This window comes from Uloborus diversus, chromosome 1, assembly GCF_026930045.1.
Source record: "Uloborus diversus isolate 005 chromosome 1, Udiv.v.3.1, whole genome shotgun sequence".
NCBI classification, from domain to species: domain Eukaryota; kingdom Metazoa; phylum Arthropoda; class Arachnida; order Araneae; family Uloboridae; genus Uloborus; species Uloborus diversus.
Window position 1 is genome coordinate 138,021,881 of NC_072731.1, and position 12,521 is coordinate 138,034,401.

At 33.5% G+C, this 12,521-nt stretch overlaps 1 protein-coding gene across 1 annotated transcript in view; it reads left to right on the top strand.

Annotated features, from left to right (window-relative positions):
• Positions 1 to 10,544, top strand: part of LOC129221514 (protein rogdi-like) — a 31,624-nt gene extending 21,080 nt beyond the window's left edge. Inside the window, exons 8-10 of the mRNA XM_054856009.1 lie at positions 8,273 to 8,404; positions 10,266 to 10,349; positions 10,438 to 10,544. Coding sequence (XP_054711984.1) covers positions 8,273 to 8,404; positions 10,266 to 10,349; positions 10,438 to 10,479 — 258 coding nt within the window. The 3' untranslated portion in view covers positions 10,480 to 10,544. The remainder of the gene's footprint in view (positions 1 to 8,272; positions 8,405 to 10,265; positions 10,350 to 10,437) is intronic.
• The last annotated feature ends 1,977 nt before the right edge of the window (positions 10,545 to 12,521 follow it).

Genomic DNA, 12,521 nt, shown 5'->3' on the forward strand with positions numbered 1-12,521 from the left:
CCATTTACAAGGGGGTAAATTTTCATCTTTAATGATCACCATGGTTCCTTCTTTAAGATTTTTCTTTTCAATGAACCATTTATTTCGTTGTTGAAGGTGGTTAAGATAATCGTGCTGCCATCTTTTCCATAGATTTTGTGACATTTTAGTGATTTTTTGCCAACTAGACAGCTTGTTATCACTAATACTACTGATATCTGGTTCCACTATCGACGTTATTGGACGACCTATCAAGAAATGAGCTGGCGTTAAGACTTCAATTTCGTTAGGGTCCGACGACAAAGGGAGTAAAGGGCGAGAGTTTAAAATGCCTTCTATTTGGACAATCAAGGTCCAAAATTCCTCTAAAGTTAAAGGGGAACTACCTACTGATCTTTTGAGGTGGTGTTTAAAAGATTTCACCCCAGCCTCCCATAATCCACCAAAATTGGGTGAGCGGGGAGGGATGAATTTCCAGTTAATAGCCTCAGAAGCCAAATAATCACTTAAAGTGTCGTCAGGATTTTTAACTAAGGCATGCAATTTTTTAAGCTCAGTATTTGCACCAACAAAAGTAGTGCCATTATCCGTTAAAATTGTGGAACTTTTACCTCTGCGAGCGAAGAATCTTTTAAGGGTAGCAATGAATGATTCTGATTTTAAATCAGTTACTATATCTAAATGTATTGCCTTGGTTGCGAGGCAAACGAATAATGCTACAAAAATTTTATTGAGAGTCCCTTTTCTTTGATTTTTGTATTTAATGGAGAAAGGACCACAAAAATCAATTCCACACTCCTTAAAAGAGGGACTAGGGTTTACTCTTTCTGAGGGTAAATTTCCCATTATTTGATTGATTCCTCTAGGTTTATTTCTAAAACAGACAAAACACTTATGAACAATTTTACGAGCTAGTGATCTTCCATTAATTATCCAATAACTTTGCCGGACATGATGCAATAAAGCTTGTGGTCCAACATGAAAAAACTTCTTGTGAAAATATTCAAAGATAATTTCACTCAATTTGTGGTCGTGGGGCAATACAATTGGGTGTTTTTTCTCATAGCTAAGATTAGAATGGTCCAAGCGACCTCCTACTCGAAGTACACCTTCTGGATCTAAAAAAGGGTTCAAATACTTTAATTTACTCTTACCTGAAAGACAACTCTCATTTTTCAGATTTTGGATATCTTCAGCAAAACAAATCGTTTGTACCTGTTTAACCAAACAGGTTTCACTACTTTTAAGCTCTATTGCTGTCAGTGGTCCTGACCTTCTGCTATTTAAATTTCGACAGTTATAAACAAATCTAAAAATAAAACTAAAATTTCTAATTAGTTTCATAAAATTATTGCTTATAGAAAAAAGATCATTTCTAAAGTCATTAGGTGTTGGTGAAACAGCTAACTTTGTAAGTCCACACAGGCTGGTAGTTTCTTTAGTGGAAGTATCAGTAGAAATGTCCTTCATTTCTTTCAATATTATTACCTGGTCCTCTGAGGATAGATGAGGGCTTGCTGGTTCAGGGAAACTATTAGGACGAGTGAGAAAGTCCGGGCCATACCACCAAAGGGAATTGTCCACCAAGTCTGTAGCATCTAAGCCGCGCGATATTAAATCACTGGGATTATCTCCAGACGCAATGTGGTGCCAATGAAAGTTCTGAGTATGGTGCTGAATTTTAGCCACCCGATTGCTCACAAATGTCTTTAGTTTCCATGGCGGGGTTTCGATCCATGCTAAGGCTATTTTAGAATCAGTATATAAATAGATACTTCCAATGTCCAGTTTTAAAGATTTCAAAACTTTGACGACTAACTTGCTTAATAGCAGGCATGCTGAAAGCTCTAGTCTAGGTATAGTTAAGGTTTTCAAAGGAGCTACTTGAGATTTGCTACTTATTAAGTGGCAAGACGTTTTGGAAGGAGATGAAGATTGGAGGTAGACAGTGGCTCCAAAGGCAATAGATGAGGCATCTGCAAATCCATGCAACGCTATAAGTTTTGCACACGGGGTCAAAATGTAACGACTAATGGTCAAACTTTCTAAAGATTTCAAAGAGTTTGTGAAACGTATCCAGGAATTCGCTATAAAATCTGGAACCGGGTCGTTCCAGTCTAATTTTAGTTTCCAAAGTTCTTGCATGAAGGTTTTGGCTCTGGTTATCACGGGTCCAATTAGACCAAGGGGATCGAAGAGTCGCACAATGTCCGAGAGTATAGTCCTTTTAGTTAATTTTTCACGGTGTTCAATTTTTACCTTGAAAGTGAAGACATCCGGTGTGGGTTTCCAAGTCACTTCTAATGCTTTAGTTTCATTCTCTAAGAAAGAATGATTTTCCGAAGATCCATTATTGACACAATCAAGTAATTTGGAATCATTTGCTTTCCACTTATGAAGGTGCATTCCAGCAGACTTCAAAAGTTCTATTAGTTGGCATTGAAGTTCTTGTGTAGCTTCAATACTGTCTTCTCCACTTAAGACATCATCCATGTAACAATCATTCTTAAGGACTTCAGATGCTTTGCTAAATTTTTCTATTTCTTCTTCAGCCAGCTGTTTCAAAGTTCGTATTGCTAAGAACGGTGCGCACGATGTGCCGTAAGTAACGGTGTTTAACTCAAAGGTGTCTACCGGGCCTTTAGGATCGGATTTCCATAAAATTCTCAATAATTTTCTTTGTTCTGGATTTATCAATATTTGTCTGTACATCTTTTCGATGTCAGCGAGAAACACGAACCTATGTTTTCTAAAACGAATCATTATTTCGTAAAGCTCTTCCTTAACTTGACCCTTAAAAAGAATATCATTCAATGATTTACCATTCGTTGAAGGGCTTGAAGCATTAAATACTACACGGAGCTTGGTTGTAGGATTTTCAGAACGGTAAACTCCATGATGTGGAAGATAGTAACAACCTGCATCTTCTTTGTTAACCTTGATTTTTGTCATGTGACCAAGAGTTTCGTACTCATCAATAAACTTATAATAAAGTTCTCGCATTAGGGGAGTTTTCTCCAGACGATTCCACAACTGCTGCAAACTTTTCTCAGCAACTAATTTTGAATCCCCTAAAACTGTCGGATCTTCTTTTAGCGGCATAGTAACTACGAATCTTCCTGTGTTCTCTCTGTGATATGTTTCTAAAAAATGATTTTCGCATTTTTTTTCTTCGTCACTGAGAGGAATAAATTCGTCCTCAACACTTTCTATTTTCCAAAATTTTTGAAGATTTTCTTCTAATACATCAGTTTGTTTTGTTAAACCGCAAAATGTCTGCAAACCTTGATTCCCTAGTGATCCGGAAACTATGTACCCGAAGACGGTGTTTTGAAATATTAAGCTAGAAACTTTTTGTTTTTCAAATTTTAGGATTTCGAAAAAAAGTTCAGCTCCAATAAGCACGTCTATTCTAGCAGATTTTCCAAAGTTAGGATCGGCTAGTTCTATATCTTTTGGTATTTCTAAATTGGTTGTATCCAGATCATTTGAAGGTACCCAAGTTGTTATTTTTGGAACAATGTAGAATTCAATTGTTTTACTAAAAGAATTATCTTTATTTGAGATCCGTATTTGCATTTTGGATTTTATACTAGAAACGGTTCCGTTGATCCCCGAAACTAATACTTTAGCTTTCTTCTTCTTCCCTGATAAAGACTGAGCTAATCTATTCGTGGTCAGACTTAATTGACTTCCACAATCTAAAATTCCACGAACTGGAATTCTAACGCCGTTTAAATCTTCCACATAAATAACAGAAGTTGCTAACAACACCTTATTTGAAATATGTTCTGATCGAGAAATCTCGCTGCATAACGATTGCGAAATTTCAGACGATACGTCATTCCTAGTGCCGGGATCCTTTGAAGCGGAAGGAATATCCTTTTTATTTATGAGGCTATTACTGTCGCTATTTAGACTACGATTCCTAATTGGCGCCAAGGACTCCTTTCGATGAAGCAAACTATGATGTTTTTTCGAACAGATGGAACAAAGGAATGTTGATGGGCACTGCACAATTTTATGTTTAGTACTCAAACAATTCAAACAAAGATTAAGTTTTTTAGCTGTTAAATATCTATCATATCCTTCTAATTTTAAGAATTTATCACACTTGAAAATAGAATGATTAGGTGATTGACAAACACTACAACTTGTATTTCTTTCACCGGCATTATTCTTCACCATCAAATTCTTAAATTTTTGGTTCTTTTCGTATGTTAAATTCTTAGATTTTACGGTTGCATTGCTATGTAAATTTTCTAGAACTAAGCATCGTTTTTGCAAAAAGGCTATAAATTCTTCCCAAGCGGGTAATTCCGTGGAGGTCAATGAAAGTTCAAACTGCTTTCTCGTTTCTTTATCTAATTTTTTGAGAATGTTATTGATTAACATTACTTCGGAAAATTTATTAAGTTCCAAACCTATCGTTTTGAGAGCCCGAATGTGCTTAAGACATCCGTCAACTACCGATCTTAGACTTTTTGCTGGATCTTGATTTGACACTTCCATTAATAATATTTCATTCATGTGAGAATTTACAATGAATCTTTTATTTTCAAACCGATCTTCTAAAGCCTTAAAGAGGGATGTATAAGAATCATCTTTACTAACTACCTCTAATGCACTATGACTTAAAGTCGATTTCAAATAATATAATTTCTGCGTGTCATTTAAGCTGTCATTAGAATCTATTAATGTGAGAAACTGCTCCCTGAATGTGTACCACTCCTGATAACTTCCAGAAAATTTTGGCAATGGCATTTCAGGCAATTTAAAATTAACATTCGAACTAAATATTTTGTAATTATTCAAATCATTTCGATTTTCAATTTGATTACTACTAGTATTAGAAAGTAAGAATTTTCTCAGTCTTACCTCTAAGTTTTCAGAGAGTTCTTCAATTTCTGTGAAGACGGCTAGGTCCTTTTCTAAGTCTGATTCATCAATTACCACTTCAAAATATTTTAATTTTAATTCATCCAAATTTGAAACGAGCTTGTGCAGATTATCCAATTTCACTTGATATTCCAAGGAATCCTTTGTTCTTCCATCCTCAAGGAATGTTGCTATTCTTGTTATTTGTCCTTTGTAAGCACCTCTTTGGCGATTAAGAGTCACTAATTGTTCTTTACTCTGACGAGTAACTATACTATCTTTTTCCGTCATGATTAGTAACAAAGTTCTTCAACTAGAAATATTTTCAATAAAAATTCAGGTTCAATTTACCTGCGGCTGACGTGACCAATGATTCGGCGATATTCTAAGTGGACTGTAAGTTTTGTTTTCAGTGATGACTAATTGCTTTAAGAAAAAAGACTTTATAAACTATTTACACATATTTACAACATGATTCCAGTAATCATTTCCAGCTAACCAATATAGCTGTTCAAAATTTAGGGACGAATACCCTGTTGCAAAAGAAAGCTATGCTCCGTAGCAGGAGCTCTACAAAAACACAACCATATTCGAGCAAGTCGGCGAACAAGCTGAAACCAAAAACAGAGCTAGGCGCGCAGGCTGCGTTGAGTTGTTCTTCGGAGGCTCGCAGACGATTTCTAGAGTCCGTTAAACAATCAAGGCTTGTCTGTAGCGTAATGACGCAACATAAATGTTAAAAAATGTCTACAAGATTTCTTACTGTAGAACAAGCTGTGGCTTATTTAGAGACATTGTCAGATTCGGATTTGTCAGATGTAGATATATGCCAATTACCCCTGATGAACTAGGCAATATCACTGAGGAAGAATAGATGTTGACAAAGATAAAATCCTACAATTTTTTGGTTTGTTGCTTTTCAGTGGGTACCATTCTGTTCCTTCTGAAGATATGTATTGGAGCAGTTTAGAAGATACATCTGTGCCAATTGTACCAACAGTTATGCCTCAAAATCGTTTTCGAAAAATAAAAAACAACTTTCATTTGATGGACAACCATGAATTAAAACAAAATGATAAACTAAGAAAAGTTTTCCCTATTTGCGAAGAATTGTGTAAAAACCCTCAACAATTTGGTGTATTTTATGAAAAATCGAGCATAGATGAATCTATGGTTTCCTATTACGGACGGCATTCATGTAAAATGTTTATTAGATGAAAACCAATAAGATTCGGCTTCAAAATTTGGATGCTGTGCTCTTCAAGTGGATACCCATATTCCATGGAGATTTATTCAGGCAAAAAAGAAGGATCCCCTGATGTGCAATTAGGATCCAGAGTTGTAAATGATCTATTATCAGTTTTGACTGACACGTCTAAGCATGAAGTATACTTTGATAACTTTTTTACATCATATGACTTATTTTCTCAGCTATCAAAAAAAAAAAAAAAAAAAGTGTACGAGCAACAGGAACAATTCGTGAAAACCGAACTGGCCATTGTCCACGGAAATTCAAAAAAGCCCTTTCTCAAGAAGATCGAGGAAATTTTGACTATCGATCTGATGGATCAGTGTACATGTGCAGCTGGAATGATAATGCAGTGGTTACAGTAGCATCTAATTGTTATACACATGAGCCACTTGCATCTGTAAAATGTTACTCAAATGCGCAGAAATGCAAGATAGATGTGCCACAACCTCATCTTATCAAGAGATACAATGAAGGAATGGGGGGTGTGGACATTTAGGATAAACTTTTAGGCTGCTACAGACGTCATTTGAGGAGTAAAAAATGGTGGTGGAATCGAGTAATTTTTAGTGATGTTCTGAATGTTTCAGTTGTAGCTAGTTGATTACTTCATTGTGAGTTACACGAAGTCATGATGAAGCATTTAGAGTTCCGAAGAGGAATAACAACTGACCTCTTAAAAAGAGAAGTACTAGTAGAAAGTCATCCAGGGCCTCGTTGTCATTTACATAAACGATCAAGAATGTCTGACGGACATTATATTGTATCTGCATCCCAAGGACGTTGCGCGGTGTGCAAAAAGATACGACTAAGAAATGTGACAAACGACTTCACCAGCAATGCTTCCTTTCATATCATGGGCATTAGATATTTCTGTATTGGATTTTCTGAATTCTGATATGTACATAAATGCAACTTAAAATATTATTTTTTCCGTAATAATGTATGCTAAGATAAAAACCGCATTCAAAACCTCTTAGTTTAAAAAAATTCTCTGAAAAAAAAAAACTTCATGCAAAGCGCCAATGTTCCAAAAATGGAACACACTGAAAAACATAGTAAAAATTTTTTTTTCTGGAAATTTTATTTTATTTCTGTATTTACTAGACATAAATAGACATAATTTCAAAAAATTACTCAAATTTGATCATCCGTCAATAGTTCGGCGGTTAAACGGTTAAGAAGAAATTTATTAAGAATTCACTCAAAAATCAGGCAGGGCCCCCACACTGGCCCCTTTAGTTTTTTCTTAGTATAATACTAGTGGTACCCGCACGGCTTTACCCAGCAGAATATTAAAAGGTCATCTGGTTCTCCTGACAGGGTCCGTACGGGTCGTGGGAAAACCTGGAAAGTCATGGGAAAAAATAAACAAGTTTCAGACCTGGAAAAATCATGGAAAATTGATATTTTCATTAAAAGTCATGGAAATTTATTTTAAATCATGGAAAAATGTCTTGGGCAATATGAAAGTAACAATAGCTAAAAGAGCCCTAGAAATATTGAGTGATTTAGTAATATTGCATATAAAATGAACAATCTCAAAAACAAATCTGAGTTTTGATATCCAATTTCATCTGCTTCTGCAACAGCCGCTCGCCTTTTTTTGTAATGTAATTTTACTACTGGGGCATCGCTTAGCTGACACAAGCTCGTCTACGTAGCCACAACGTGTGAAATTTAAAGTTTCTGAGATTTCTCTGGGACCCCCTCATCAGATCACAAGACAAAATTATCATGGGACCATTTGGGAAGTCTACCCTTTCAAACAAAAAAATAATTTCTCAAATCAGTCCAGGGGTTTAGGAGCAATTGGAAAACATACATAAAATGCCGCAAGACAAAATCATAACCTCCTTTTTTGAAGTCGGTTAAAAAGAAAAGTCAGGTTAATGATTAGAGCATTGCCTTTCAAGAGTTCTATAATTGTGACAAATGTGCATTAACAAGATTCTAGAAACATAAATGTATCTGTATAAATTCTACACATGTTAATTTTTTACAAAATATATTGGGAAATCTCCTTCCCCCCCCCCCCCCCAAAAAAAATCTGTTTAATTGTGCACTCTATTTATGCACATTTTTTTTTGTGTTTGCTTTGAAAGTTATAAAGAACCAACTTACTGCACTGAAAAATAAATATTTATGATTTACTTATGATTTTAGAAATCTCTTCAACCACCATTACCTGGAGATCTAGCTGTAAGTTTTTATGTGCAATCCCACAAATTAGTCTTTGCTGTCTACCACATATATTCTAAAGAAGCCAAGGGATCACCTAAATTTGATGTATTCCAGGTATAAAATCACACATTTTTTTTAAAGCCTTTTTAAAAAACTGTTTTCTTTTATTTATTTGCTTTTTATCTTGGTTAGCTATTTTGTAGTTAAATATTTAATGTCACTTCTAGGTTAAGTCCAACATTTTTCCTACTGTTAATATTGAATCCAAAATGCATTTCTTCAAATATCTTGAAAACTTATTTCTGCAGACACAGCCATTTACTTGCCCATGGCAGTATAAATGCAAACAAATCAAGTATAAAAAGGCTATATTTTATTTAAAAGCATATGTTTCAAAAGATGATTTCTTATTATAAGTTTTACCAGTTGTGAAAGATCAAAACTTATGAGTTTATAAGGTGGTGGTATCTAGTTGAAAAGGGGAAAAAATGTGAGAGAGAGTTCTCTGTCATCTAAAATTGTCCAAATCAACCCTTTGTAAGGCCACATTCATCCATTAGTGCTACATTAAAATTGGTTTTTGCATAAAGATAGTTAAAGAACATTAATTCATCTATGCCAGTGATGGTGGATCTATGACACGCAATCCCAATTGGAGTAATATGCCTCATACTATTCCGAAGTTACTGGCAGAGACAAAATCTCAAAGAATAAAATTAAACTTGTATTGACTTATTTTTCTGTAATATTTGAGTCATGTTAAATTGTGAAAAGACATATTGTTTTCTATAAAAGAGTTAAACTCCCTGAACAAAATGTGTTTTGCTTTTTTGAAACTAACATGTCTACTGATTTTTTTTTTTTTTTTTTTTTTAACATAATGCTGCTGCAATTTTACTCTAGTATCAGTCATTTATCATTGTTTTTCTAGTTTTTCTAATATTAATTAATATAGAAATATCAAATACAACTATCAGAAATCAAAAGATCAAAAGTAAATACTATAGAGCTGCAAATATCAAAAATTTATTTCTATATATGGCATTGCATCAGAGTTGAATTAGGATTTTTCTGATTTCTGGCATATCGAGCTCAAAAGGTTTGCCATTACTTATGCCTGTAGTTTGTTGAAAGTATTTAACTTCACTTTTAACCTTACTCTTTTCTGATCGTAAGGAGGGACATTTTAGCTAAATTTAAGCATCAATGTATTAGATGTCCTTTAAAAAGTGTTTAACAATCAAAGATGGTCAAACAATTTATTTTAGTCTCTAACATTGGTTGAAATTGTAGGAAAATTTTGCCCCCCTCTGCCTGATAAATAGTTAAGCTCTGGTACATAAACATATAGGTTACATTCGCATAGAGCTACTGATCGACCTCATTCAAACGGTGACCAACCAGTAATGTTCCAGTAGAGCTACCAGTTGACCAGTTGTTGCCAAAGTCGTTCCAATGGCTTCAGCAGAAGTTCCACTGGTTGACCACAATTTAAGCTGGTTGATTGAACCACATGACATTTTTGACCAATAATGAATATTTTTCACCTGCGCGGTATTTGTCTGTGCAAGTAACCGCATTACCAAGGAAAAGCGTTCGATTCAGCATCAGTTGGTGAACAACAATTTAGTAACCACTGACTTCATTAGCTGTCATGTGATCAACCAACCGCGGTCAACTGGTAGCTCTATGTAAACATAACCATAGATACTAATTTCTTTTTTTTTTCCCTTTTTTTCCCTCTTGTGTTCGTGAAAATAAAATATTTCACACTTACATGTAGTTAGAGAATAAAAAGTTTTAAATGATATAAACGTATTTATTATGCATTTTTTTCATGTTTAAATTAAATTTTTTTCCCTTTTTTCTTTTTACAAAACATGAAAATAAATTTTAAAAAACTCAAATGTAACCATAATTTTAGTAAATAGATTTTGACCTAATGCCGATTAGTATTTGTCTTCTTTTTCAATAGGCTGAGTCATCCGTTCCCTGGCTCAGCGAAGCTTTAGTCCTCTTCACTGTGTCTTTGCAACTGTGTCAGCAATTAAAAGATAAGGTAATACATTATTTTTCATTCCTCTGAATTTTTATTACTATTTCCATTCGAAGACTATGCTTGATCTATGTATACATTTCTCTTGTAGGTTGCTGTATTTGCTCAGTACAAAGAAATGAATGATGTATAATTCTTTTTTTCTCTGTAATTAACTTTCTTTGTTTAAGAAGGTAAAAGTTATAGTTTTGAGTCTGAATGAAGGGGGGGGGAAATATTTTGTTGTTTCCACTATTTTTCTCTGAATGGCGTTAAGTTTAAGATGTTATTGAATAGATTGATGTAACTTCTTAATATTTTTAAGTTGTTTTGTTTTCATTTAACTTTATAGGAATTTCATTTGTGCCTGAGATATTTTAGTCTTTTATATTGTTTTGTATTACTATTTCCAATGATCTGAGTGAGAGTATTGTGAAAACATTCTATTCATTACTTATATGTCTAGTGCAATATGTAAATTTCTTTTCTGATGCATTAGCAGCTGTTTAATTGTTGAAATCTCATGTAAAATATCAGGAATGCTCATCTCCTAAACTATATTTTAGGAACGATGGCATGTCCCCTCAAATGCTATAGCTGATTCCCCCAACCCCCCAAAATAAATAAGTAAAAAACCCTAAACATTTCACCCTAAAAATTTCAAAGGGGCACTGTACAAAATGGACCCCTGTTTGGCTTCCCCAAAAGTATACAAGTGCGCAATGCAGTTTAGTATTCTTTCATCCAACTTATCGTCACTACTGAGCAGATATTATTTTCATTTTAAAGAAAATATTTATAAATTTATAATAACATGGGAAACGGTTTTCTAATGAGGGGTTGTGACCTAACTCTCTAAATCTAATAAACAATTTAAATGATTTTTTTTTTCCACTGCAGATTGAGATTGTTATATTTCAAAATAAATTAAAAATACCTTTTGTATTTTTTCAACATACATAAAGTCACCAAAAGAATATTTAACTTATTTTTTTCAATCTTAGCACAATATTTGCTTTGTACTACAAAATTAATTTTAAGTGGTCAAATTTTGTTAACAATACACTAAATGGGTGGTAATGCTCTTCTCATAAATATTTCTTTTGTTATAGTGAAATATTTATTGTATTTTATTGATCCATTTATTATTATTACAATTATACAGTAAAATAATAAATTTTTAAAACTATTTTGGAATTCAATTTCTTTTCTCATAATTATATCCCAGAATATATGCATTAAATACTAAAATATTACAAAAATATACATTAAAAATTCCTAAAATATGCACTAAAGATAAAAAGTATACCCTTATATCCTTTTTTTTTACTTACATAGATGTTACATCTGAATAAAAAAAATGTTGCCGCCCCCGCCTTCTTATTTTATTTATTTATTTTTTTTTTATTTGAATTTTGATACTATTGGTGATAAATATATTAAAACAATTATTCACAAGAAAAATTTCATGCATATTAGTTATTTGTATGCCAATAAATCTCAATATTTTCTTCAAAGTTTTCTCCAATTAGTCATTGCCTTGTGACCTTTAATTTTGCTTTTCAAAATGAAAATACTGTTTCTAATTCTGCGGATGTTATTGAGAAATGTTTGCAATTTTTAACATTGTTCTCAATTTTCTCAAAATTAAATCACATTTTCATCTTCATCATTGAAAATTCCAACTTTTGAGTACACATTTGCTTCTTTAAATATATTCATGTGGGAGTATTCGAATAACTGTTCTATATATAGAGAATGGTAATATGAGTTTTTAAACTTTCAGTCCCTCTGACCCATAAGATGTGTGCGGAATAAACACTCTTAACTTAGTACACTGAGTTACTGAAAATCAACAATAATTACCCCAAGGGGTAATTATTGTTGAAGGCGTAGTGTTGAATTTCCATGAAATGGCTTTAACTGGTTTATCCATATTCAGTTCTGTCATTTCAAAATTTTCCAATTAAGGGCTGCAAAGGGAAAAAACTCAATGTAAATTATCCCCAAAAAGCCATAAAACTACACCCACTTACATGCAAGTGCATTTCCCAAAGCTAACAGGGTAATTGCTCCCCCCCCCCTCCAACTCCCTAAATAATGAGCCTGTTTGTAATTCATTTAAATTTCTTAAATTTTGAAAAAAATCTTTTAGGTTTTTTTTTCGGAGTAAAAAGAGCAATGGTGAGCAATTAT